The sequence below is a fragment of the Schizophyllum commune genome (genome assembly GCF_000143185.2).
Source record: "Schizophyllum commune H4-8 unplaced genomic scaffold SCHCOscaffold_22, whole genome shotgun sequence".
Taxonomy (NCBI): domain Eukaryota; kingdom Fungi; phylum Basidiomycota; class Agaricomycetes; order Agaricales; family Schizophyllaceae; genus Schizophyllum; species Schizophyllum commune.
The window spans coordinates 17,685-41,516 of record NW_026089559.1 but is presented as its reverse complement, the minus strand read 5'-3'; the positions used below and the strand labels follow the sequence as shown (position 1 = coordinate 41,516).

Here is a 23,832-nt window from a genome sequence, read left to right as displayed (position 1 = left end):
CTGCGCCAGGACACGGCCGCGTCGCGCGCGCTCAAGGACAGGATCGTTGAGCTGGCCAACGAAGCACTCACCGCCGACCTCGCCCTCGGCGACAAGGAGCAGTGGGGGATCGGGCCCGGCAAGGCGCGCACGCCCGATCAGCTGCTGGACGCGATCGACAGGGGGAACTACGATGGCGGCAGGACAGGACGTGCGTGGCGACCTTTTCTTCGTGGACTCGGACTGACCGAACGCGCAGGCATGTGGACGCTCGATCCGATCGACGGCACGAAGGGCTTCCTCCGCGGCGGGCAGTACGCGGTCTGCCTGGCGCTCATCGTCGACGGCGAGGTCAAGGTCGGCGCGATCGGCTGCCCCAACCTGCACGTCGACGCCGCCAAGCCCGACGGCGAGAAGGGCTGCATCTTCGTCGCCGTCCGCGGGCGCGGCGCCCAGCAGGTGCGTCCCCTCATCCTTCCCCCTCCCCATCCTTGTACTCACATTCCCCCAGTACACGCTCGCCGGCGCGGACCCGCAGCCCCTCCGCCTCCCCGTCCTCCCCACCTCGCAGATCAGCTTCCTCGAGTCCGTCGAGGCCGCGCACGCCGACCACGGCTTCAACGCGCGCGTCTCCGAGGTACTCGGTGTCACGCTCCCGCCCGTGCGCATGGACAGCCAGGCCAAGTACTGCTGCCTCGCGCGCGGCGAGGGCGGCGCGTACCTGCGCATGCCCGTCGGCACCGGCTACCGCGAGAAGATCTGGGACCACGCGCCAGGATCTGTGTTGGTTGAGGAGGCGGGCGGCACGATCAGCGACTCGAGGGGGAAGCCGCTCGATTTTGGGCTTGGGCGGACGTTGCGAGAGAATTTTGGGAAGGTGATTGAGGCCGTGCAGACGGCGGTGTCGGAGGGGCTGGCGAAGTTTTGGAGGGGGGACCCTGAACTGTACTACCGCATGTATCGTAGATGCCAATGCAGAGCGTTGAACGTCTGCCGTTGCGTGCGTCGCGTTGAGTTTTCGCGTGTCCGCGCATGTCGAAGCAGGGAGGGTGGGCAGAAGCGAGGCGGCGACTCGTCGTTTCCGCGCGAAGGGAGGGGGACATGCAGGATATTTATTGGGTAGCTACCCCTACTCACAACTCGTCTACAGCTCGTACTCACTTTTCTACATAGCCCCCTCCCATCCCCTCCCATCTCCCTCCACCCTCCACCCCTCCTTCGAGCGAGGAGGCTGAGCCCCCGTCGAGATGCGCACCCTGCCCCCCACCGGCATACCTCGTCCCCCTCCCCCTCCCCTCTCCCATTCTCGCACTCGCCCCCTTCCATGTCCTTCGACCTCCCCCAACACCTCCCCTTCGCCGCTCGGAAGCGCCGCAGCACCTCCACTCGGAGGAAGGTGCCAACCTTCACTCGGAGAAATGTACCTACCTTCACTGTGTCGCGCCCCGTCTGAGGTCGTCGCACCTGCCTGCCGTCGGGTTAAGGCGCACCAGCGTGGTTGAGAAAGGTGGGGGAGGGCAGCTGCTGTCTGATAAGCACTCGCTCTCGCACTTCGAAGAGGGGAATAATGCGAGGGTAAGGGGTAAGAGAAGGGAGGGGAGAGCGAGGGGGGCATAGGATAAACAAAGGGGGAGGGGAGGGGAGAGCGGAGGGGAGGGGAGAGCGAAGGGGAGGGATATGCGAGGGGAAGGGTAGGGATAGATGAAGGGGGAGGGGGAGGCGAAGGGGGAAGGGCGAAGGGGCAAACAAAATCGAAAGGGAAGGTAAATAAAAGGGTGAGAGGGGGGGAGGTAAGCGAAGGGGGGAGGGGGGAAGAAAGAATACGAAGAGCAATACTCACCTTATTACCTCTTTCCCTCCTTCTCGCGCTTCGCCCTCAACCCCCTTCTTCCTCTCCCCCCTCCTCTCCCTTTCGCTCCTACCCTCCCGCACCTCCCCTCTCCCCTTCGCTGCCACCCTCCCTCACCCCTTTCCGGCGCTTTTCCAACGATTTGCCACATCTTCACTCGCCCCTCCCCCCACCTCCATCCCCGCATGTCGATTATAAAAGTTCGCTTGAGCTGAGAAATTGATGAGCGAAGTGAAGGGAGGGGGAGGCGAAATGCGAAGGGGAGGAGAGGGGGAGAGAAGGGAGAGAAGAAGGAAGGGGGAGTCGGAGGAGGGGGGGAGGGTAGAGGACGGAGAAGCGATGGGGGAGGCGGAGGAAGGGGGAGGCGAAATGATGAGAGGAGGAAGAGGGGAGGGAGACGCGATGGGGGGAAGTGGAGAGGGGCGAAAGGGAGGTGGAGGGGGAGGGAGAAGCGAGGGGGAGGGGAAGGGAAGGGAGACAGAAGTGAAGGGGGAGTGGAGGGGGTGGTGGAATGCGATAGGAGAGGGGAAGGGGTGGTGAGCGAATCCACGGACGAAGGGGGGGGGCGTATGATAAGTAATATATGAACAACACGAACGCGCACCTTGATCTTTGCATGGGGGCATCGCAGTCGCGCGACGTACAACCCTTGACCCGCAGCGACATACGGCAGGCCTCCAGCGCGCCATGCCGCAGGCCTCGAGCGCGCCCTCAAAAAGCTTGAGTGGTCGAGAATCTAGGCTAGGGTTAGAACAAACTAGGAACGAGGGCGCGAGGGGGCATGTCTTCGACCTCCTCACTGGGGCCCTTTGACCTACTCGCGGGGGCCCTTCGACCTGCTCACTGGAGCCCTTCGGCTGCGCGTGCCGAATCCCCACCTCCCTCGTAAGATTTAGCATACCGCCTAATTCTACGAACGCATCAGCGGCGCGGTCGACGGACAAGGGGGCGGCATGCGTACCTTCAATTTCTCACCCCATCGACGAGTTAGTCCTGCGCGCGCGGACTCACGGAATGATCTGGTTGTCTATGGGCGTGTGAGCAACGGTCGGATGGCTAGGTTTAGGAATCTAGGTATGGAGGTGGTCGGTAATTCGGTACTGACCGCCGTCGAGTAGGTACAATCGAAGAAAATCAGTACTTCGTGGTATACACAAGCGGCGCGCGGGACAGAGTCAACGATATTGACCTGCGCTTCCACGCGCGGCGAGGCAAGCCCCTCGCACGGCGCCCTCCGACGCGTCAATCACCTCGAGTCCCTCGAGGGCACCTGCGAAGTCGTAAATTTATGCAAATCGCAACCATAACGACCACCAGACATACCTTCAGCGATGGTCCCAGTGTGCTACGTCCGTATGAGAGCGCAACCTGACAGTCCTACCGGCTCTACTAGATAGCACAGTCAGCGGTGGAACACGCAGACAACGATTCAATACGTACCTCCACCAACTCTCTTCGAGGGCGTCCGCCGAAGAGACGAGGGCGTGAGCCTCCGGCGGTTTGGGTTCGTGGCAAAGCTACCTGGGAGCAAGGGATCAGTACGCTTGTAGAAAAGGAGATATCGGTGAAGGAAGGGGGTCTTCGGCGAATCCTTCGCCTTCAGAATCAGATGAACATGAAAAACCTACTTGTAATCCGACCCCCCGACGACGAAGGGGGAAGGCCCCGCGAAGACGTGGACCCACACGTCTTCGAATCCTTCACCGAGTGAGCGCGCGCTTGCCTCCGGCGGCTCGGGGTCAGCAGAAATCACTGCCAAATACGGTCAGAGCGGGTTTTGACATTTCGACGCATGGGCAGCGTTTCAAAACGGCATGAGAACTCACCTGCGCATGACACCCCTTAGCGCGCTGCGAACAGCGATGCTCACGCGAAATGGTCGCGGGGGTGCGAGGGTGCTCAATCCTCTTCGCGGTCTTCACCGAGGGAGCCCGCGCGTGCCTCCGGCGGTTTGGGGTCTCAGAAAATTGCCTGAAATGGAGGTTCAGCGTGATTTTCGACTCGTAGGGACCCCCGTTGTTCGTAAAGGCATAATGGCAGGGCTGTACTCACCAATATACGCCTAGTGGGACGGCACGGATGGCGATAATTTCTCGCAGAACTGGATGGGAGGGGCCCACCCCTCATCGCGTTCTTCGCCTAGGGATCGCGCGCATGCCTCCGGCGGCTCGGGGTTGGCAGAAAATACCTGAAAATAAGATCAGCATGCGCTTTGACACTGTGACGACGGGAGAGAAGAAAACGGCGTGGTAACTCACCTGTGCATAACCCTCTGGCGCGCTGAGAGCAGCGGCGCCCATAGACGGCGTCGCTGGGTGTGCGGGGATACACTCACCTCGTCGCGTCGTTCACCAAGAGAGCCCACGCGTGCCTCCGGCGGTTCGGGATCTCACAGAAATGCCTGAAAATGAGGTTCAGCCCGCTATTCAGCTCGCGAGGATCCCCGCGGGACGTAGAGGGCGTGGACAGTGTCGCACTCACCGGCATACGTTCAGTGCGGCGACATACTCAGCAGTATTCCTCTTCGCGTGACATCGGACGGGAGGGGTCCACCCCTCGTCGCGTTCTTCGCCGAGGAAGCGCACGCAGGCCTCCGGCGGCTCCGCATATGCAGAAAAATGCTTGGGAGGGGTCAGCATGCGCAAATTGGGGATAACGTCCACGTACTCACCGTCTTCGTGATCGAGGGATCCGCCTTGGGGGTCGACCGAGCATGCGTCGTCGACGACCGCATGGACTACGACGTGGTCAGCGAGTGACAATCTACGAAGAACGTGGAACACACCGAGTCAAGCCCGCTATCACACGCGGCGGTCTTGCAACGAGCTTGCAGTCCTCTTCCTCGTCGCCACGGCGTACAATCGAGAATTGTGCCGGCGGCCGCGCATTCTCTGACAGTCTCCTGGCCCTGGGTGTCGCGTGTGAGGCGGACGCGTGTCTCGGTGAGGCGGTCGGAGGACGATAGTGACGGGGAGCGCCAGGCGACTTGAGCGATGACGGCGACGGCGACGTGGCATGAGGATTATGGTGGTGGGAAGGAAGGAGCGCGGTCCTATACACTCATGTCGTACGCATCAGCTGTCGCGTGCGGAGGGCGGTAATGAGAAAGCTTACCTTGACAGCGTTTTCGGCGCTTTCGTGAGTTGTATTGGGGACGCCGGCATCGGTGCGGTCGTCGGCAAGGACAGCTGCGGACGAGGTCAGTGGGACAAGAGGCGCAACAAATACAAAACGCACCGTCCTTGGCATATACTCCGTAGTGGTGTCGGAAGGACACGTTCTTCAGTGTACGACGGGGTTAACAAAGAAGAAGCAATTTTATGATCTGACGAATTGAATTAGCGGGACACGAGGCACGACGAGCGGGGCGGATGCTCACCATGAAACGTGGGGCGGCATATGAGTCGTCGAAGATAATGGGATGGGGATGGCGGGCGGTGTCGGGAGAGAACGGCCGTGGGTTATTCGCAGGAGCGCGATGCTCTTGCTCGTCGTGTACCGCGGTGGTGAGCCCCAGGACACACGACGCGGACGGCCTCAAGGGAAACAAGGCAGACGTGCCTGCGTGCGTCAACTTCGTGTTGGTTGTGAGCTTGAGTTCGACGTCGGTCGCGGCGAGTAGCTGGACCGAGACATGTTGCCCATCGTCTGCTTTGCGTCGCTGGCAATCACCGTGGTCGACAAAAGGCGAGATCACCTTCGAATGTGTCAGTCATAGTTGAGAATAGAGATGGCGGGCGATGTACCTGACGACGTCGGCCAGCGTGCCGTCGGCGTCTGCTCATGAGAGTAGGAAGAAAGCTGTAGTAGGAAGAGTCAGTAGCAAGTTAGAGACGTATCACTCACTGATGCTGGTAGTGACGATCAGGCTGGAAATGAAGCCCGATCAGTAATTATTAGACTGGAGCAACGAAGTGACTTACAGCGAGAAAGTACTGAAATCAAATCGGTCAGAATTGGGCAGAGCGTCGCAAATGAGATCGTACCATTATCAGATGCGTGGTCACTGGAGGTGGACAGGTGAAGAGGCGAGGAAGAGAGGAGAGGAGAGGTGGAAGAGAGGAGAGGAAGAGGCAGATTGCTGATTGAAAGGGATTCCGCCCCTGCCTCTTATACGCCGCGAGACGGCTATACTACGCAAGCGGTCCCCGTCAAACCCGTCTGACAACGTTCCGCCATCACTCCGAGAAGTCGACGTGATTCTGGAGCCGAGGTGCGCCCAGGAAAAGTGGAAGATTTGGGGGAGTGGCGCGGTTCGCGCGCGTTCAATCTTCCGCTCCTCCCTGCGCGAATGTCAGCGAGGATGCAAGCGATAAGTAATGAAACGTACCCCAGCGGATAGGGAAGCCGCCCGTGGAGTCGCGGAAGGGGTGGCAAAGGGGTAGAGCGGGGTCTGTCGGGCGTTGTGCCGCTGCTCGTACAACTCGTTCTGCATTGTTTTCGCCAGGAGCGCCGGGAAAGATACAGCGCCAGAGCAGTCTAGGAGAATGCACGAGGCGGTGTGTGACGCGTGACAAGGCTGGGAGGTCGCGGGGAGAGGGCAAGAGAAAGAGGAAAAGTCGAACTTGGTGCCATCAGCTGGATCTCCATTTAGAAGGCTTTCAGCTTGTCGGCGCGCCGCCGATGCGCGTCGAGCTCTCACATTTGGGCGCCTGAGTTCCACCGGCGCCGTTACACATGTGTGCGTCATTGACAACATGTCGAGGGGGGTAAAGTGGGCAGGGGGAGCGGAGGATGTGTGTAAGCAGCCGAGGGGCACGAACACCCGAAGGCGCGGCGCGGTCCCCGTCGCCGTGCGTCAGCCTCCCATCAGTTTGATGGGTTCGCGGGCGCCCAATGCCCAGGCTTCAGGTGCGGAAAAGCGCCGTAGAGCGGAGGAAGATTCGAATGGGGGCAATAGCTGGTTAGAGTTTCTGCGTGTATACGTATTTGCAAGGCCCTTGAAGGCCAGCAATGCACTATAAAAATGACGAGAGTGTCTTGAAGACACGTGCAAGGTCGGAGACGACCGCCAGTCAGGTGCCGCGATGTCGCTCAAGCGCGGGATGAGGAGGAGGGGAAGAGCACGGGAATTGTGGAGGAGCGCGGAGGGTCTGAAAACGTACTAGTGTGTCATAGGACATCTATAATGCTATAGGGAACTGACTTTCCAGTCAATCTGTGCCCACGGAGAAGTATTATGGACGTACCGAAAACGACGCCACATGAGTAAAACGGCCATATCGTAGCGTATACTTGGATGGAGCGCGCGCCGACGCATTTCGCCAGTACTACAGAGCTTTCCGAAGCGATCTACGATGAAATTGAGAGATCGAATATTTTGAGTCATGTCGGTACTTACCCGTCGTACACTCGATTCATCCGTACTTCCCCTCATATTCTTGCCTTTGGGGAGGTAGGGTGCCATTCCTGATCGACCATAGAGCTCCCTACTTCGCCCACACCATCTATGTCGCTGACTACGCTTGACCCCTCCTACCCGGACCCGTGGATTATAATGGGGGGTGATGGCGAGGGAACTCCATCTCAGGCCGTTCAGACTTCACTCGTAGATTCCGTTCGCCCCAGATGCGCTGACCGTGTCGTTTCGCGTAGATGAGTCCCGATGGTGACAATCAACCAGCCCATGAGGTCTCCGGGAAAGGGGACGGCGACGATGGGCGGGGAACGACGTGGAGGTGCGGGACGAGAGCGGTCGGCAATTGCCGGCGGATGATCGCGCCGGGCGGGCGACGGGCGCCTGTTGATCTCGACCGCCATCGTCGTCGTACCCCGTGTCGCCGACGTCGGGCGCGCCGTCGCGCTCGATGCGGAGGCGCCTGCATCGCTCATTTTTCGCGCTTTCGACCTCAAATAAGCCCATTTTCTATCTGTGCAATACGGGTCTCGTGTTTGATTTCGTGCGTTAAAGGCAAGAGCGCGAGATTCTTCAAGACGGCTGAGCGCCTCCCGCAACACGTTCCGTGGCGCGACTCCCATTTCCAACAATCGGACACTTTGGAAGAAAGAACTCAGCAATAGCGCATCCCCAGCGTGGGGTTTACTTGCTGACTTTGTCCTGCCGGGTCGCGGGCACTCGAGTCCTTCCGTCTTTGGTAAACGCCCGTGCTTCTCTTGACCCTGATCCCTCGCCGTCGCTTGGGTCTTCTCTTCCGTGTCCTCTCCATCCGACGGGGCTCTCCGTGTAGGTCGTCAGTTCTCGTTGCGGCGGCGGGAAGCGCCACTGTGTCTCTCTGCTCGCCTTCCTGCCGTCGGCTCAAAGTGCAGTTTGCTCACACCAGCATCATGTCCTACGTGTTCCTCTCCTCATTAACGCATGCCACGTCGCGCTTCAGGCTCATTTTCCCGGCTGTGTCTAGCGATGAGTATATTCCGTCGGCCGAGCGGGGCATTCAGGTGCGTTCTCAGATCTCTCTGAGCCTCTCTCGAGCTCCAAACTTCTTCTCAGGTTGCCTTTCTCCTCGCTCTCGACGACTACGGCGTGATTCTCCGTCCGACGAGCACTTGTCAAGTCGCGCTGAGTGTCGAGTGTATAGAATTCCGTCTGATGCGTGTTCCGACCTTCTCGCTCATCCTCCTAATGATGTCCTCCACTTAGTACACTTTTTCTGACCGACACATTTCATCCGACGAGCAGTCCTCGATGCTTGCGGCCATCAACCTGCTTCAGCTCATCATCTGGGCTTTCCCTTTGGACCCCTTGCCTTCTCTTCTCTCCTCAACCTCATTTGTCGAGTTTTCGTTCTCTGTGACCTTTCTCTTGATACTGTGTCGCGCTCAAGTCGCTCCCGCCATTTTCGGGTCCTCCGAGTGATTCCCCTTCAACTCTATGCTCTGAGTCGCTATTTTGGTGTTGTCGAAACACATCGTTATCCGCTGAGTGGCGCGAGGCGTCGGTCGGACTCCCCCTTCGATTTACGTGCCCTCGTGAGCTTGCTGCACTTGCTGTGAGCGTGTTGTGCTTCTTGTGAGCTTCTTGTGTCTCCTGTGAACTTGTCGTTTTCCCACATCTTCCTGCCTCCACCTTCCTGGCTCCGTAAGTTGTCCCGGTGTGATCCACGCCTTCCTAATCTCCGCTTTCGTGATCCCACCTTCTTCTCATCCTCCCCGTGTCTCGTCTGTGCTTCTCGTTGTGTCTTGTCTGTGCTTCTCCCCGTGTCCCGTCAATGCTTCTCAACATGCCTCATCAAAGCTCGTCTCATCCCTAGTGACCATCTCACTCCACTGTGCTCGTCTTGTCCCGTAGCACGTATCCCATCCTGCAGTACTCGTCTTGTCTTGTAGCACACATCTTGTCTGTCTTGTCCAAGTAAGATAGCAATGCATTGCTCTCTGTCTAATGGGATGATACACTCTTTGCCTGCCTTCATTTCATACCCTTCCTGCATCTCGCCTTCTCATCCACAGCCTCCAAGCTCCAAGCCTCGCTTAATCTCTACTTGTGATGCTTCTTTGACCCTGACCGCTTCTCGAGTGCTCCGTCGGACTTGAGGTAGCCGCTCCGTTGCCTTCACTGCTTCTTCGGACCTTGGTACCCGTAGCTTCCCTGACCCAGTCTGAATATTTGATCCGCACTCCACTCGCTCATCAACTCATACACAGCTAATTAACCGAGGTTACGTTTGAGAAGGGGCTGGTGTAAAGCCTGGTGGACCCTTGCACGTACCCTGACTTTTCTAATAGCCACGGGGTGCCTCGAGGAGTACCTGTCCTCTGGCCGAGCTTGGCAAAGTCATGTGCAGAGCGAGTAGAAAAATCATAGGAGGCGCTGAAGGATGGGTAAAGGCCAGAGAAATACAGAGACCGAAAGATGAATAGTACGCGCACCTTCCCCAACTTGAACGACGGCGATAGCTGCCCTGGCGCGGATGCGAACCCGCCTGTCACGCTTATTTCCGAGATCGGGCAGCTGAACAGGGAATAGGACGAGTTGAGGGTCGAATTGGGCGGAATGGCGCGGTAGTCCACCCTGTACTGACCTCCTCTACACAAGCCGCGCACTCCGAACGCGCAACTCGGAGGTTTGTGTTTTTCGACGCTCGGCTAGGTCGGACTTGCAATTTCACTCAGCTCCTCCCAATTAGGAAAGCCCCCGGTTCAACTCCAGTCACATCACGCCCCGATGCCCAGCCCCCCGCCGCACCACACCCGCGCCGCGAGGCCAGGGCAGCCCAGCACAATGCCCGACCGCATAGTACCACCGCACTACATAACCTGAGGCGACGCGACGCGACGCAGACGCAGACCCGCCCCGCCGCCACGTATCACATGTCCCGCCGCTAGCTTCTCGCCGTCACCCGCCCCGCCCTCGAACCGCATGCATGACGCGTCCGTGACAGAACCACCCGCGGCTCCGCCCGACCCTGCCTCACACGCCGGCGACGCATGACCTCCAGCGCAGTCACCGTTACCCCCCCCCTACTTGCACCCGCGTTTCCCGGCCTGCGCAAGACTCGCGATCGACAACTTGCTTCCGTACACCTTCTTGCTTCCTGCCCCATCCTCGCGTGCGAATCGTGCTCACTTGCGTCTGGTCTGCCCTTGTACACGACCGGTAAGCTGATCTACGTCCACGCACTCCCTCCCTATTCCATATTACATTCCATATTCGCCAGCGCCCGCTGGCTTGTCGCCCACCGTCCAGCACATCGCCCGCCTCCCGCACGCGACTCTGGCATTGCTAATGCATCACCTGATCGCGCCCGACACGCAATCGTGAGGTGACGGCGCCCTGGTCGCGGAGATGATCTGGAATTGGGCCCGCTGGCAGTCCCGAAGTATTTGTACCCGCGTCCGCTCGTTGTCTGTTCCCCCAAATCGCACCTTCGCTTCCACCACCATCATCACAACGATCGGCATGTCCCAACCTTACGAGAAAGAGGCCGAATTCGCAGTCTGCGCCGTGCGACGCGCATGCAACCTCACTGCGTCGGTGTTCAATAAGTTGATCAAGAACGAGACGCTGGTGAAGGGCGACAAGTCCCCGGTCACAGGTGCGTGGTCGTACCATGTTCCCCCTCCGAACGCTGATGATCGCACGCAGTTGGCGACTTTTCCGCTCAGGCGCTGGTCTGCACGATGCTGGCAAACGCCTTCCCCGATGACCTGATCGTGGGAGAGGAAGACTCGGCCGACCTGCGCCAGGACACGGCCGCGTCGCGCGCGCTCAAGGACAGGATCGTTGAGCTGGCCAACGAAGCACTCACCGCCGACCTCGCCCTCGGCGACAAGGAGCAGTGGGGGATCGGGCCCGGCAAGGCGCGCACGCCCGATCAGCTGCTGGACGCGATCGACAGGGGGAACTACGATGGCGGCAGGACAGGACGTGCGTGGCGACCTTTTCTTCGTGGACTCGGACTGACCGAACGCGCAGGCATGTGGACGCTCGATCCGATCGACGGCACGAAGGGCTTCCTCCGCGGCGGGCAGTACGCGGTCTGCCTGGCGCTCATCGTCGACGGCGAGGTCAAGGTCGGCGCGATCGGCTGCCCCAACCTGCACGTCGACGCCGCCAAGCCCGACGGCGAGAAGGGCTGCATCTTCGTCGCCGTCCGCGGGCGCGGCGCCCAGCAGGTGCGTCCCCTCATCCTTCCCCCTCCCCATCCTTGTACTCACATTCCCCCAGTACACGCTCGCCGGCGCGGACCCGCAGCCCCTCCGCCTCCCCGTCCTCCCCACCTCGCAGATCAGCTTCCTCGAGTCCGTCGAGGCCGCGCACGCCGACCACGGCTTCAACGCGCGCGTCTCCGAGGTACTCGGTGTCACGCTCCCGCCCGTGCGCATGGACAGCCAGGCCAAGTACTGCTGCCTCGCGCGCGGCGAGGGCGGCGCGTACCTGCGCATGCCCGTCGGCACCGGCTACCGCGAGAAGATCTGGGACCACGCGCCAGGATCTGTGTTGGTTGAGGAGGCGGGCGGCACGATCAGCGACTCGAGGGGGAAGCCGCTCGATTTTGGGCTTGGGCGGACGTTGCGAGAGAATTTTGGGAAGGTGATTGAGGCCGTGCAGACGGCGGTGTCGGAGGGGCTGGCGAAGTTTTGGAGGGGGGACCCTGAACTGTACTACCGCATGTATCGTAGATGCCAATGCAGAGCGTTGAACGTCTGCCGTTGCGTGCGTCGCGTTGAGTTTTCGCGTGTCCGCGCATGTCGAAGCAGGGAGGGTGGGCAGAAGCGAGGCGGCGACTCGTCGTTTCCGCGCGAAGGGAGGGGGACATGCAGGATATTTATTGGGTAGCTACCCCTACTCACAACTCGTCTACAGCTCGTACTCACTTTTCTACATAGCCCCCTCCCATCCCCTCCCATCTCCCTCCACCCTCCACCCCTCCTTCGAGCGAGGAGGCTGAGCCCCCGTCGAGATGCGCACCCTGCCCCCCACCGGCATACCTCGTCCCCCTCCCCCTCCCCTCTCCCATTCTCGCACTCGCCCCCTTCCATGTCCTTCGACCTCCCCCAACACCTCCCCTTCGCCGCTCGGAAGCGCCGCAGCACCTCCACTCGGAGGAAGGTGCCAACCTTCACTCGGAGAAATGTACCTACCTTCACTGTGTCGCGCCCCGTCTGAGGTCGTCGCACCTGCCTGCCGTCGGGTTAAGGCGCACCAGCGTGGTTGAGAAAGGTGGGGGAGGGCAGCTGCTGTCTGATAAGCACTCGCTCTCGCACTTCGAAGAGGGGAATAATGCGAGGGTAAGGGGTAAGAGAAGGGAGGGGAGAGCGAGGGGGGCATAGGATAAACAAAGGGGGAGGGGAGGGGAGAGCGGAGGGGAGGGGAGAGCGAAGGGGAGGGATATGCGAGGGGAAGGGTAGGGATAGATGAAGGGGGAGGGGGAGGCGAAGGGGGAAGGGCGAAGGGGCAAACAAAATCGAAAGGGAAGGTAAATAAAAGGGTGAGAGGGGGGGAGGTAAGCGAAGGGGGGAGGGGGGAAGAAAGAATACGAAGAGCAATACTCACCTTATTACCTCTTTCCCTCCTTCTCGCGCTTCGCCCTCAACCCCCTTCTTCCTCTCCCCCCTCCTCTCCCTTTCGCTCCTACCCTCCCGCACCTCCCCTCTCCCCTTCGCTGCCACCCTCCCTCACCCCTTTCCGGCGCTTTTCCAACGATTTGCCACATCTTCACTCGCCCCTCCCCCCACCTCCATCCCCGCATGTCGATTATAAAAGTTCGCTTGAGCTGAGAAATTGATGAGCGAAGTGAAGGGAGGGGGAGGCGAAATGCGAAGGGGAGGAGAGGGGGAGAGAAGGGAGAGAAGAAGGAAGGGGGAGTCGGAGGAGGGGGGGAGGGTAGAGGACGGAGAAGCGATGGGGGAGGCGGAGGAAGGGGGAGGCGAAATGATGAGAGGAGGAAGAGGGGAGGGAGACGCGATGGGGGGAAGTGGAGAGGGGCGAAAGGGAGGTGGAGGGGGAGGGAGAAGCGAGGGGGAGGGGAAGGGAAGGGAGACAGAAGTGAAGGGGGAGTGGAGGGGGTGGTGGAATGCGATAGGAGAGGGGAAGGGGTGGTGAGCGAATCCACGGACGAAGGGGGGGGGCGTATGATAAGTAATATATGAACAACACGAACGCGCACCTTGATCTTTGCATGGGGGCATCGCAGTCGCGCGACGTACAACCCTTGACCCGCAGCGACATACGGCAGGCCTCCAGCGCGCCATGCCGCAGGCCTCGAGCGCGCCCTCAAAAAGCTTGAGTGGTCGAGAATCTAGGCTAGGGTTAGAACAAACTAGGAACGAGGGCGCGAGGGGGCATGTCTTCGACCTCCTCACTGGGGCCCTTTGACCTACTCGCGGGGGCCCTTCGACCTGCTCACTGGAGCCCTTCGGCTGCGCGTGCCGAATCCCCACCTCCCTCGTAAGATTTAGCATACCGCCTAATTCTACGAACGCATCAGCGGCGCGGTCGACGGACAAGGGGGCGGCATGCGTACCTTCAATTTCTCACCCCATCGACGAGTTAGTCCTGCGCGCGCGGACTCACGGAATGATCTGGTTGTCTATGGGCGTGTGAGCAACGGTCGGATGGCTAGGTTTAGGAATCTAGGTATGGAGGTGGTCGGTAATTCGGTACTGACCGCCGTCGAGTAGGTACAATCGAAGAAAATCAGTACTTCGTGGTATACACAAGCGGCGCGCGGGACAGAGTCAACGATATTGACCTGCGCTTCCACGCGCGGCGAGGCAAGCCCCTCGCACGGCGCCCTCCGACGCGTCAATCACCTCGAGTCCCTCGAGGGCACCTGCGAAGTCGTAAATTTATGCAAATCGCAACCATAACGACCACCAGACATACCTTCAGCGATGGTCCCAGTGTGCTACGTCCGTATGAGAGCGCAACCTGACAGTCCTACCGGCTCTACTAGATAGCACAGTCAGCGGTGGAACACGCAGACAACGATTCAATACGTACCTCCACCAACTCTCTTCGAGGGCGTCCGCCGAAGAGACGAGGGCGTGAGCCTCCGGCGGTTTGGGTTCGTGGCAAAGCTACCTGGGAGCAAGGGATCAGTACGCTTGTAGAAAAGGAGATATCGGTGAAGGAAGGGGGTCTTCGGCGAATCCTTCGCCTTCAGAATCAGATGAACATGAAAAACCTACTTGTAATCCGACCCCCCGACGACGAAGGGGGAAGGCCCCGCGAAGACGTGGACCCACACGTCTTCGAATCCTTCACCGAGTGAGCGCGCGCTTGCCTCCGGCGGCTCGGGGTCAGCAGAAATCACTGCCAAATACGGTCAGAGCGGGTTTTGACATTTCGACGCATGGGCAGCGTTTCAAAACGGCATGAGAACTCACCTGCGCATGACACCCCTTAGCGCGCTGCGAACAGCGATGCTCACGCGAAATGGTCGCGGGGGTGCGAGGGTGCTCAATCCTCTTCGCGGTCTTCACCGAGGGAGCCCGCGCGTGCCTCCGGCGGTTTGGGGTCTCAGAAAATTGCCTGAAATGGAGGTTCAGCGTGATTTTCGACTCGTAGGGACCCCCGTTGTTCGTAAAGGCATAATGGCAGGGCTGTACTCACCAATATACGCCTAGTGGGACGGCACGGATGGCGATAATTTCTCGCAGAACTGGATGGGAGGGGCCCACCCCTCATCGCGTTCTTCGCCTAGGGATCGCGCGCATGCCTCCGGCGGCTCGGGGTTGGCAGAAAATACCTGAAAATAAGATCAGCATGCGCTTTGACACTGTGACGACGGGAGAGAAGAAAACGGCGTGGTAACTCACCTGTGCATAACCCTCTGGCGCGCTGAGAGCAGCGGCGCCCATAGACGGCGTCGCTGGGTGTGCGGGGATACACTCACCTCGTCGCGTCGTTCACCAAGAGAGCCCACGCGTGCCTCCGGCGGTTCGGGATCTCACAGAAATGCCTGAAAATGAGGTTCAGCCCGCTATTCAGCTCGCGAGGATCCCCGCGGGACGTAGAGGGCGTGGACAGTGTCGCACTCACCGGCATACGTTCAGTGCGGCGACATACTCAGCAGTATTCCTCTTCGCGTGACATCGGACGGGAGGGGTCCACCCCTCGTCGCGTTCTTCGCCGAGGAAGCGCACGCAGGCCTCCGGCGGCTCCGCATATGCAGAAAAATGCTTGGGAGGGGTCAGCATGCGCAAATTGGGGATAACGTCCACGTACTCACCGTCTTCGTGATCGAGGGATCCGCCTTGGGGGTCGACCGAGCATGCGTCGTCGACGACCGCATGGACTACGACGTGGTCAGCGAGTGACAATCTACGAAGAACGTGGAACACACCGAGTCAAGCCCGCTATCACACGCGGCGGTCTTGCAACGAGCTTGCAGTCCTCTTCCTCGTCGCCACGGCGTACAATCGAGAATTGTGCCGGCGGCCGCGCATTCTCTGACAGTCTCCTGGCCCTGGGTGTCGCGTGTGAGGCGGACGCGTGTCTCGGTGAGGCGGTCGGAGGACGATAGTGACGGGGAGCGCCAGGCGACTTGAGCGATGACGGCGACGGCGACGTGGCATGAGGATTATGGTGGTGGGAAGGAAGGAGCGCGGTCCTATACACTCATGTCGTACGCATCAGCTGTCGCGTGCGGAGGGCGGTAATGAGAAAGCTTACCTTGACAGCGTTTTCGGCGCTTTCGTGAGTTGTATTGGGGACGCCGGCATCGGTGCGGTCGTCGGCAAGGACAGCTGCGGACGAGGTCAGTGGGACAAGAGGCGCAACAAATACAAAACGCACCGTCCTTGGCATATACTCCGTAGTGGTGTCGGAAGGACACGTTCTTCAGTGTACGACGGGGTTAACAAAGAAGAAGCAATTTTATGATCTGACGAATTGAATTAGCGGGACACGAGGCACGACGAGCGGGGCGGATGCTCACCATGAAACGTGGGGCGGCATATGAGTCGTCGAAGATAATGGGATGGGGATGGCGGGCGGTGTCGGGAGAGAACGGCCGTGGGTTATTCGCAGGAGCGCGATGCTCTTGCTCGTCGTGTACCGCGGTGGTGAGCCCCAGGACACACGACGCGGACGGCCTCAAGGGAAACAAGGCAGACGTGCCTGCGTGCGTCAACTTCGTGTTGGTTGTGAGCTTGAGTTCGACGTCGGTCGCGGCGAGTAGCTGGACCGAGACATGTTGCCCATCGTCTGCTTTGCGTCGCTGGCAATCACCGTGGTCGACAAAAGGCGAGATCACCTTCGAATGTGTCAGTCATAGTTGAGAATAGAGATGGCGGGCGATGTACCTGACGACGTCGGCCAGCGTGCCGTCGGCGTCTGCTCATGAGAGTAGGAAGAAAGCTGTAGTAGGAAGAGTCAGTAGCAAGTTAGAGACGTATCACTCACTGATGCTGGTAGTGACGATCAGGCTGGAAATGAAGCCCGATCAGTAATTATTAGACTGGAGCAACGAAGTGACTTACAGCGAGAAAGTACTGAAATCAAATCGGTCAGAATTGGGCAGAGCGTCGCAAATGAGATCGTACCATTATCAGATGCGTGGTCACTGGAGGTGGACAGGTGAAGAGGCGAGGAAGAGAGGAGAGGAGAGGTGGAAGAGAGGAGAGGAAGAGGCAGATTGCTGATTGAAAGGGATTCCGCCCCTGCCTCTTATACGCCGCGAGACGGCTATACTACGCAAGCGGTCCCCGTCAAACCCGTCTGACAACGTTCCGCCATCACTCCGAGAAGTCGACGTGATTCTGGAGCCGAGGTGCGCCCAGGAAAAGTGGAAGATTTGGGGGAGTGGCGCGGTTCGCGCGCGTTCAATCTTCCGCTCCTCCCTGCGCGAATGTCAGCGAGGATGCAAGCGATAAGTAATGAAACGTACCCCAGCGGATAGGGAAGCCGCCCGTGGAGTCGCGGAAGGGGTGGCAAAGGGGTAGAGCGGGGTCTGTCGGGCGTTGTGCCGCTGCTCGTACAACTCGTTCTGCATTGTTTTCGCCAGGAGCGCCGGGAAAGATACAGCGCCAGAGCAGTCTAGGAGAATGCACGAGGCGGTGTGTGACGCGTGACAAGGCTGGGAGGTCGCGGGGAGAGGGCAAGAGAAAGAGGAAAAGTCGAACTTGGTGCCATCAGCTGGATCTCCATTTAGAAGGCTTTCAGCTTGTCGGCGCGCCGCCGATGCGCGTCGAGCTCTCACATTTGGGCGCCTGAGTTCCACCGGCGCCGTTACACATGTGTGCGTCATTGACAACATGTCGAGGGGGGTAAAGTGGGCAGGGGGAGCGGAGGATGTGTGTAAGCAGCCGAGGGGCACGAACACCCGAAGGCGCGGCGCGGTCCCCGTCGCCGTGCGTCAGCCTCCCATCAGTTTGATGGGTTCGCGGGCGCCCAATGCCCAGGCTTCAGGTGCGGAAAAGCGCCGTAGAGCGGAGGAAGATTCGAATGGGGGCAATAGCTGGTTAGAGTTTCTGCGTGTATACGTATTTGCAAGGCCCTTGAAGGCCAGCAATGCACTATAAAAATGACGAGAGTGTCTTGAAGACACGTGCAAGGTCGGAGACGACCGCCAGTCAGGTGCCGCGATGTCGCTCAAGCGCGGGATGAGGAGGAGGGGAAGAGCACGGGAATTGTGGAGGAGCGCGGAGGGTCTGAAAACGTACTAGTGTGTCATAGGACATCTATAATGCTATAGGGAACTGACTTTCCAGTCAATCTGTGCCCACGGAGAAGTATTATGGACGTACCGAAAACGACGCCACATGAGTAAAACGGCCATATCGTAGCGTATACTTGGATGGAGCGCGCGCCGACGCATTTCGCCAGTACTACAGAGCTTTCCGAAGCGATCTACGATGAAATTGAGAGATCGAATATTTTGAGTCATGTCGGTACTTACCCGTCGTACACTCGATTCATCCGTACTTCCCCTCATATTCTTGCCTTTGGGGAGGTAGGGTGCCATTCCTGATCGACCATAGAGCTCCCTACTTCGCCCACACCATCTATGTCGCTGACTACGCTTGACCCCTCCTACCCGGACCCGTGGATTATAATGGGGGGTGATGGCGAGGGAACTCCATCTCAGGCCGTTCAGACTTCACTCGTAGATTCCGTTCGCCCCAGATGCGCTGACCGTGTCGTTTCGCGTAGATGAGTCCCGATGGTGACAATCAACCAGCCCATGAGGTCTCCGGGAAAGGGGACGGCGACGATGGGCGGGGAACGACGTGGAGGTGCGGGACGAGAGCGGTCGGCAATTGCCGGCGGATGATCGCGCCGGGCGGGCGACGGGCGCCTGTTGATCTCGACCGCCATCGTCGTCGTACCCCGTGTCGCCGACGTCGGGCGCGCCGTCGCGCTCGATGCGGAGGCGCCTGCATCGCTCATTTTTCGCGCTTTCGACCTCAAATAAGCCCATTTTCTATCTGTGCAATACGGGTCTCGTGTTTGATTTCGTGCGTTAAAGGCAAGAGCGCGAGATTCTTCAAGACGGCTGAGCGCCTCCCGCAACACGTTCCGTGGCGCGACTCCCATTTCCAACAATCGGACACTTTGGAAGAAAGAACTCAGCAATAGCGCATCCTCAGCGTGGGGCTTACTTGCTGACTTGATCCTGCCGGGTCGCGGGTACTCGAGTCCTTCCGTCTTCGGTAAACACCCGCGCTTCTATTGACCCTGACCCCGCCGTCGCTCGAAATTTCTCGCGCAACTTCTGCGTCCCCTTTGTCCGACGTATCCGGGGCTCTCCGTGTAGGTTGTCAGTTCTCGCGAAGGCGGCGGGAAGCCCCATTGTGTCCCTTAGCTTACCTTCCCCGCCGTTGGCTCACCGTCGGCCCACCTATCCCAAACGGCTGTTCGCTCACACCATACGTAATCACCTCCTCATCAACGCATGCCACGTCGCGCTTCAAGCTCATTTTCTCGGTCTTGTCTAGCAATGAGTATATGGATTTTCGTCGGCCGAGCGGGGCATTCAGGTGCGTTGTCCGTTCTCTCTGAGCCTCTCTCAAGCTTACTTCGTCTCAGGTCCCCTTTCCCCCTCGCTCTCAATGACTACTGTGTGTGTCCCCGTCCGACGAGTGCTTTTCAAGTCTCGCTAGTCGCGCTGAGCGTTGAGTATATAGAATTCCGTCCGACGAGCGACGACCTCTGATGCGTGTTCTGACCTTCTCGCTCGTGCTCCCAATGATGACCTCCACCTAGCACGCTTTCTCTGATCACCTCAAGTTCCAAGCGATGCATTTTCATCCGGCGAGCAGTCCTCGATGCTTGCGGCCATCAACCTGCTTCAGCTTATCATTCGGGCTTCTCTTTCGCCTCCATGACTTCGCTCCTTCTTTCCTCAACCTCATTCGTCAAGGCTCTCAAGCTCTTGCTCTCTGTGACCTTTCTCTTGTTACTGTGCCACGCTCAAGTCGCTCCCGCCATTTTCGGGTCCTCCGAGTGATTTCCCTTCACCCCTACACTCTGAGTTGCTATTTTGGCGTTTTCGCAACACATCATTGTCCACTAAGTGACGCGAGGCGTCGGCTAAACTCCACCTTTACTTTCTGTGGCCTCGTGAGCTCTTTACCCTTGCTGTGAGCATGTTGTGCTTCTTGTGAGCTCTCCGTGTCTCCTGTGAACTTGTTGCTTTCCCACCTTCCTGAGTCGGACATCTTTCCGCCTTCACCTTCCTGGCTCCGTAAGTTGTTCCGGTGTGATCCACGCCTTCCTAATCTCCGCTTTTGTGATCTCACCTTCTCCTCATCCTCCCCGTGTCTCATCTGTGCTTCTTGCCGTGTCTCGTCTGTGCTTCTCGCCATGTCTTGTCAATGCTTCTCGTTGTCTTTCATCAAAGCTCGTCTCATCACTAGTGACCATCTCACACCACTGTGCTCGACTTGTCCCGTAAAACACATCCCATCCTGCAGTACTTGTCTCGTCTCGATAGCACACATCTTGTCTGTCTTGTCCAAGTAAGATAGCAATGCATTGTCTTCTGTTGAGTAAGATGATACACTGCTTTCCCACCTTCATTTCATACCCTTCCTGCATCTCACCTTCACATCCGCAGCCTCCAAGCTCCAAGCCTCGCTTAACCTCTACTTGTGATGCTTCTTTGACCCTGACCGCTTCTCGAGTGCTCTGTCAAACTTGAGGTAGCCGCTCCGTTGCCTTCACTGCTTCTTTGGACCTTGGTACCCGTAGCTTCCCTGACCCAGTCTCAATATTTGATCCGCACTCCACTCACTCATCAACTCGTACACAGCTAATTAACCGAGGTTACGTTTGAGAAGGGGCTGGTGTAAAGCCCGGTAGACCCTTGCACGTACCCTGACTCTTCTAAGAACCACGGGGTGCCTCGAGGATGACCTGCCCTCTGGCCGAGCTTGGCAAAGTCAAGTGCAGAGCGAGCAGAAAAATCGTAGCAGGCGCTGAAGGATGGGTGAGGACAAGAAAATACAGAGACTGAAAGAGAAATAGTACGCGCACCTTCCCCAACTTGAACGACGGCGATAGCTGTCCTGGCGCGGATGCGAACCCGCCTGTCACGCTTATTTCCGAGATCGGGCAGCTGAAGAGGGAATAGGACGAGTTGAGGGTCGAATTGGGCGGAATGGCGCGGTAATACAGCAGCAAATACCCCCCTCTACACAAGCCGCGCACTCCGAACGCGCAACTCGGAGGTTTGTGTTTTTCGACGCTCGGCTAGGTCGGACTTGCGAACTCGCCCAACTCGTCCCAATCAGGAAAGCCCCCGGTTCAACTCCAGTCACATCACGCCCCGATGCCCAGCCCCCCGCCGCACCACACCCGCGCCGCGAGGCCAGGGAAGCCCAGCACAATGCCCGACCGCATAGTACCATCGCACTACATAACCTGAGGCGACGCGACGCAGACTCGCCCCGCCGCGACATATCACATGTCCCGCCGCTGGCTTCTCGCCGTCACCCGCCCCGCCCTCGAACCGCATCCATGACGCGTCCGTGACAGAAGCAGCCGCGGCTCCGCCCGACCCCGCCTCACACGCCGGCGACGCATGTCCTCCAGCGCAGTCACCGTTACCCCCCCCTACTTGCACCCGCGTTTCCCGGCATGCGCAAGACTCGCGATCGACAACTTGCTTCCGTACACCTTCTTGCTTCCTGCCCCATCCTCGCGTGCGAATCGAGCTCACTTGCGTCTGGTCTGCCCTTGTACACGACCGGTAAGCTGATCTACGTCTACGCAGCGGTGTTCTGCACTCTCTTCCTATTGCATAAGGCATTCCATATCCGCCAGCGCCCGCTGGCTTGTCGCCCACCGTCCAGCACATCGCCCGCCTCCCGCACGCGACTCCGGCATTGCTAATGCATCACCTGATCGCGCCCGACACGCAATCGTGAGGTGACGGCGCCCTGGTCGCGGAGATGATCTGGAATTGGGCCCGCTGGCAGTCCCGAAGTATTTGTACCCGCGTCCGCTCGTTTTCTGTTCCCCCAAATCGCACCTTCGCTTCCACCACGATCATCACAACGATCAGAATGTCCCAACCCTACGAGAAAGAGGCCGAATTCGCAGTCTGCGCCGTGCGACGCGCATGCAATCTCACTGCGTCGGTGTTCAATAAGTTGATCAAGAACGAGACGCTGGTGAAGGGCGACAAGTCCCCAGTCACAGGTGCGTGGTCGTACCATGTTCCCCCTCCGAACGCTGATGATCGCACGCAGTTGGCGACTTTTCCGCTCAGGCGCTGGTCTGCACGATGCTCGCAAACGCCTTCCCCGATGATCTGATCGTGGGAGAGGAAGACTCGGCCGACCTGCGCCAGGACACAGACGCGTCCCGCGCGCTCAAGGACAGAATTGTAGAACTCGCGAACGAAGCACTCACCGCCGACCTCGCCCTTGGCGACAAGGAGCAGTGGGGGATCGGGCCCGGCAAGGCGCGCACGCCCGATCAGCTGCTGGACGCGATCGACAGGGGGAACTACGATGGGGGAAGGACAGGACGTGCGTGGCGACATTTTCTTCGTGGACTCGGACTGACCGAACGCGCAGGCATGTGGACGCTCGATCCGATCGACGGCACGAAGGGCTTCCTCCGCGGCGGGCAGTACGCGGTCTGCCTCGCGCTCATCGTCGACGGCGAGGTCAAGGTCGGCGCGATCGGCTGCCCCAACCTGCACGTAGACGCTGCCAAGCCCGACGGCGAGAAGGGCTGCATCTTCGTCGCCGTCCGCGGGCGTGGTGCGCAGCAGGTGCGTCCCCTCATCCCTCCCCCTCCCCCTCCTCGTACTCACCTTCCCCCAGTACACGCTCGCCGGCGCGGACCCGCAGCCCCTCCGCCTCCCCGTGCTCCCCACCTCGCAGATCAGCTTCCTCGAGTCCGTCGAGGCCGCGCACGCCGACCACGGCTTCAACGCGCGCGTCTCCGAGGTGCTCGGCGTCACGCTCCCGCCCGTGCGCATGGACAGCCAGGCCAAGTACTGCTGCCTCGCGCGCGGCGAGGGCGGCGCGTACCTCCGCATGCCCGTCGGCACCGGCTACCGCGAGAAGATCTGGGACCACGCGCCGGGCTCGGTGCTCGTTGAGGAGGCCGGCGGCACGATCAGCGATTCGAGGGGGAAGCCGCTCGATTTCGGGCTCGGGCGGACGCTGGGGGAGAACTTTGGCGTGGTGGCTGCGGAGAAGACGGTGCACCCGAAGGTGATTGAGGCCGTGCAGACTGCGGTCGCGGAGGGGTTGGCCAAGTTCTAGAGGACGGCGCGAGGAGAAACGCAGGCGATGGAGGAGAGAAGTGCAGCTACCGTGCGTGTGATACCATCATCCTTGCTGGTCCTATACATGTATCATAGACTCGACTGAAAGGTTATAGAAGCTTGAAGCCATCGAGAGATTGCGTGCCGAACGGTTTGAATTATGGCTTCGTGGTAATGGTTCGTGATGAATGAAGGTGCGCTCTGGACGTGCTTTTCCTGGTCATCTGCCTTCAAGCGAACCCTGCTCGGCAAGTCAAACGCTTCAGCACTCGGAATTAACCGAACTGGGTCACTTCCACTCTTCGCTTGCGCATTTGCGCAGGCGGACATCCTTGTGCGGAGAATTCAAAGCGGAATCCAGGCGCGTTCAGCCCCTGGATTGTGCCAAACGAAGCGCCTTCCTCGCGATCTTTCGAGATCCTTCACGAAACTTCGTCCACTAGCCAACACGCGCTGCGCCTGCAGGCAATTCAGCTCTTCCGAGGCGTCGCGGGCGACTGGTGAGGTCAGCCGCGGGGCTGAGTCGGTGCGCGCCACCCTAACTTCACTGATTCATCCGCGCACCTGACGCGCTTGCGCGTACGTCGTACGACGCCTCGTTGAGCATGCAGCCGACGAGGCCGATGACTCGGGCGTCGTGCAGGTCGTCAGCGTCAGCCGCGACGACCTGCACGAGCTCGGCGCATCAGTCAGCGGTCACGAGCTTGCCTTACACAATGCGCGTGACTTGAAAGTATAGCGTTCGCTGGCGCGTTCATCTCCTTCTGAGCAGCGCAGAGTACGAGATGGAAGGGTGTTAGAGAGGCGTAGAGGCTTCCTGGAACGTCCCCAACATCCAGCTGTCTGTTTTGCGTCGCACAAAGTGTTTCTGGT

General features: G+C 59.4%; 12 protein-coding genes across 12 annotated transcripts; 5 read left to right on the top strand and 7 right to left on the bottom strand.

Annotated features, from left to right (window-relative positions):
* SCHCODRAFT_02522247 (carbohydrate phosphatase) lies at nucleotides 1–1,152 on the top strand (the record flags this gene model as incomplete). The annotated part of the gene is made up of 4 exons (XM_050343491.1): nucleotides 1–190; nucleotides 239–438; nucleotides 491–941; nucleotides 1,130–1,152. Coding segments are annotated over 4 exons (864 nt in total), but the record flags the coding sequence as incomplete, so codon positions are not given.
* A 601-nt stretch (nucleotides 1,153–1,753) lies between these two features.
* SCHCODRAFT_02179804 (uncharacterized protein) lies at nucleotides 1,754–2,853 on the bottom strand. Its single transcript, XM_050341995.1, has 4 exons — nucleotides 2,790–2,853; nucleotides 2,673–2,738; nucleotides 2,433–2,564; nucleotides 1,754–2,039 (listed from the first exon to the last, which is right to left on the bottom strand). The coding sequence occupies exons 2-4, from the start codon at nucleotides 2,725–2,727 to the stop codon at nucleotides 1,942–1,944; spliced, it is 285 nt and encodes a 94-aa protein (XP_050196871.1). The 5' UTR covers nucleotides 2,728–2,738; nucleotides 2,790–2,853; the 3' UTR covers nucleotides 1,754–1,941.
* Nucleotides 2,854–3,153: 300 nt separating this feature from the next.
* Nucleotides 3,154–6,263, bottom strand: SCHCODRAFT_02522243 (uncharacterized protein; the record flags this gene model as incomplete). The annotated part of the gene is made up of 16 exons (XM_050343490.1): nucleotides 3,154–3,217; nucleotides 3,269–3,345; nucleotides 3,881–3,890; nucleotides 3,949–4,016; nucleotides 4,087–4,108; nucleotides 4,164–4,229; nucleotides 4,310–4,449; nucleotides 4,500–4,565; nucleotides 4,943–5,016; nucleotides 5,066–5,108; nucleotides 5,208–5,525; nucleotides 5,575–5,629; nucleotides 5,675–5,697; nucleotides 5,752–5,763; nucleotides 5,815–5,961; nucleotides 6,159–6,263. 16 exons carry the CDS (start codon nucleotides 6,261–6,263, stop codon nucleotides 3,154–3,156), a joined length of 1,290 nt encoding a protein of 429 aa, XP_050196870.1.
* A 612-nt stretch (nucleotides 6,264–6,875) lies between these two features.
* On the bottom strand, nucleotides 6,876–7,329 carry SCHCODRAFT_02179757 (uncharacterized protein). The gene is made up of 3 exons (XM_050341994.1): nucleotides 7,170–7,329; nucleotides 7,018–7,120; nucleotides 6,876–6,973 (listed from the first exon to the last, which is right to left on the bottom strand). Exons 1-3 carry the CDS (start codon nucleotides 7,233–7,235, stop codon nucleotides 6,960–6,962), a joined length of 183 nt encoding a protein of 60 aa, XP_050196869.1. The 5' UTR covers nucleotides 7,236–7,329; the 3' UTR covers nucleotides 6,876–6,959.
* A 2,800-nt stretch (nucleotides 7,330–10,129) lies between these two features.
* SCHCODRAFT_02723410 (uncharacterized protein) lies at nucleotides 10,130–12,715 on the top strand. Its single transcript, XM_050347092.1, has 4 exons — nucleotides 10,130–10,821; nucleotides 10,872–11,153; nucleotides 11,202–11,401; nucleotides 11,454–12,715. Exons 1-4 carry the CDS (start codon nucleotides 10,572–10,574, stop codon nucleotides 12,063–12,065), a joined length of 1,344 nt encoding a protein of 447 aa, XP_050196873.1. The 5' UTR covers nucleotides 10,130–10,571; the 3' UTR covers nucleotides 12,066–12,715.
* Nucleotides 12,716–12,728: 13 nt separating this feature from the next.
* SCHCODRAFT_02179635 (uncharacterized protein) lies at nucleotides 12,729–13,471 on the bottom strand. The gene is made up of 2 exons (XM_050341993.1): nucleotides 13,396–13,471; nucleotides 12,729–13,002 (listed from the first exon to the last, which is right to left on the bottom strand). The coding sequence occupies exon 2, from the start codon at nucleotides 12,976–12,978 to the stop codon at nucleotides 12,787–12,789; it is 192 nt and encodes a 63-aa protein (XP_050196868.1). The 5' UTR covers nucleotides 12,979–13,002; nucleotides 13,396–13,471; the 3' UTR covers nucleotides 12,729–12,786.
* A 645-nt stretch (nucleotides 13,472–14,116) lies between these two features.
* Nucleotides 14,117–17,226, bottom strand: SCHCODRAFT_02522226 (uncharacterized protein; the record flags this gene model as incomplete). Its single annotated transcript, XM_050343489.1, has 16 exons — nucleotides 14,117–14,180; nucleotides 14,232–14,308; nucleotides 14,844–14,853; nucleotides 14,912–14,979; nucleotides 15,050–15,071; nucleotides 15,127–15,192; nucleotides 15,273–15,412; nucleotides 15,463–15,528; nucleotides 15,906–15,979; nucleotides 16,029–16,071; nucleotides 16,171–16,488; nucleotides 16,538–16,592; nucleotides 16,638–16,660; nucleotides 16,715–16,726; nucleotides 16,778–16,924; nucleotides 17,122–17,226. The coding sequence occupies 16 exons, from the start codon at nucleotides 17,224–17,226 to the stop codon at nucleotides 14,117–14,119; spliced, it is 1,290 nt and encodes a 429-aa protein (XP_050196867.1).
* Nucleotides 17,227–17,696: 470 nt separating this feature from the next.
* SCHCODRAFT_02179558 (uncharacterized protein) lies at nucleotides 17,697–18,506 on the bottom strand. Its single transcript, XM_050341992.1, has 4 exons — nucleotides 18,370–18,506; nucleotides 18,133–18,310; nucleotides 17,981–18,083; nucleotides 17,697–17,936 (listed from the first exon to the last, which is right to left on the bottom strand). The coding sequence occupies exons 1-4, from the start codon at nucleotides 18,417–18,419 to the stop codon at nucleotides 17,923–17,925; spliced, it is 345 nt and encodes a 114-aa protein (XP_050196866.1). The 5' UTR covers nucleotides 18,420–18,506; the 3' UTR covers nucleotides 17,697–17,922.
* A 752-nt stretch (nucleotides 18,507–19,258) lies between these two features.
* SCHCODRAFT_02179528 (uncharacterized protein) lies at nucleotides 19,259–19,567 on the bottom strand. The gene has a single exon (XM_050341991.1). It carries the CDS (start codon nucleotides 19,482–19,484, stop codon nucleotides 19,323–19,325), a length of 162 nt encoding a protein of 53 aa, XP_050196865.1. The 5' UTR covers nucleotides 19,485–19,567; the 3' UTR covers nucleotides 19,259–19,322.
* Nucleotides 19,568–21,194: 1,627 nt separating this feature from the next.
* On the top strand, nucleotides 21,195–21,687 carry SCHCODRAFT_02646111 (uncharacterized protein; the record flags this gene model as incomplete). Its single annotated transcript, XM_050346484.1, has 3 exons — nucleotides 21,195–21,205; nucleotides 21,275–21,426; nucleotides 21,451–21,687. 3 exons carry the CDS (start codon nucleotides 21,195–21,197, stop codon nucleotides 21,567–21,569), a joined length of 282 nt encoding a protein of 93 aa, XP_050196864.1. The 3' UTR covers nucleotides 21,570–21,687.
* A 55-nt stretch (nucleotides 21,688–21,742) lies between these two features.
* On the top strand, nucleotides 21,743–22,957 carry SCHCODRAFT_02522254 (3(2),5-bisphosphate nucleotidase HAL2; the record flags this gene model as incomplete). Its single annotated transcript, XM_050343492.1, has 4 exons — nucleotides 21,743–21,878; nucleotides 21,929–22,210; nucleotides 22,259–22,458; nucleotides 22,511–22,957. 4 exons carry the CDS (start codon nucleotides 21,743–21,745, stop codon nucleotides 22,955–22,957), a joined length of 1,065 nt encoding a protein of 354 aa, XP_050196863.1.
* SCHCODRAFT_02179469 (uncharacterized protein) lies at nucleotides 22,936–23,662 on the top strand. Its single transcript, XM_050341990.1, has one exon. The coding sequence runs from the start codon at nucleotides 23,144–23,146 to the stop codon at nucleotides 23,525–23,527; it is 384 nt and encodes a 127-aa protein (XP_050196862.1). The 5' UTR covers nucleotides 22,936–23,143; the 3' UTR covers nucleotides 23,528–23,662.
* The last annotated feature ends 170 nt before the right edge of the window (nucleotides 23,663–23,832 follow it).

Bases quoted from the DNA above. Each gene is read 5' to 3' on its own strand.
- SCHCODRAFT_02179804 (XM_050341995.1), bottom strand. From the start codon at position 2,727: ATGCTAAATCTTACGAGGGAGGTGGGGATTCGGCACGCGCAGCCGAAG. The intron at 2,565-2,672 runs GTGAGCAGGTCG...ACCCTAGCCTAG, and splicing joins CGCGCAGCCGAAGGGCTCCA to ATTCTCGACCACTCAAGCTT. The intron at 2,040-2,432 runs GTGCGCGTTCGT...TCAATTTCTCAG, and splicing joins GCCCCCATGCAAAGATCAAG to CTCAAGCGAACTTTTATAAT.
- SCHCODRAFT_02179757 (XM_050341994.1), bottom strand. From the start codon at position 7,235: ATGGCACCCTACCTCCCCAAAGGCAAGAATATGAGGGGAAGTACGGAT. The intron at 7,121-7,169 runs GTAAGTACCGAC...ATTTCATCGTAG, and splicing joins ATGAATCGAGTGTACGACGG to ATCGCTTCGGAAAGCTCTGT.
- SCHCODRAFT_02723410 (XM_050347092.1), top strand. From the start codon at position 10,572: ATGATCTGGAATTGGGCCCGCTGGCAGTCCCGAAGTATTTGTACCCGC. The intron at 11,154-11,201 runs GTGCGTGGCGAC...CCGAACGCGCAG, and splicing joins CGATGGCGGCAGGACAGGAC to GCATGTGGACGCTCGATCCG. The intron at 11,402-11,453 runs GTGCGTCCCCTC...ACATTCCCCCAG, and splicing joins GCGGGCGCGGCGCCCAGCAG to TACACGCTCGCCGGCGCGGA.
- SCHCODRAFT_02179635 (XM_050341993.1), bottom strand. From the start codon at position 12,978: ATGCGGGGATGGAGGTGGGGGGAGGGGCGAGTGAAGATGTGGCAAATC.
- SCHCODRAFT_02179558 (XM_050341992.1), bottom strand. From the start codon at position 18,419: ATGGGCTGGTTGATTGTCACCATCGGGACTCATCTACGCGAAACGACA. The intron at 18,311-18,369 runs GTCAGCGCATCT...CCTGAGATGGAG, and splicing joins CATCTACGCGAAACGACACG to TTCCCTCGCCATCACCCCCC. The intron at 18,084-18,132 runs GTAAGTACCGAC...ATTTCATCGTAG, and splicing joins ATGAATCGAGTGTACGACGG to ATCGCTTCGGAAAGCTCTGT.
- SCHCODRAFT_02179528 (XM_050341991.1), bottom strand. From the start codon at position 19,484: ATGAAAATGCATCGCTTGGAACTTGAGGTGATCAGAGAAAGCGTGCTA.
- SCHCODRAFT_02179469 (XM_050341990.1), top strand. From the start codon at position 23,144: ATGAATGAAGGTGCGCTCTGGACGTGCTTTTCCTGGTCATCTGCCTTC.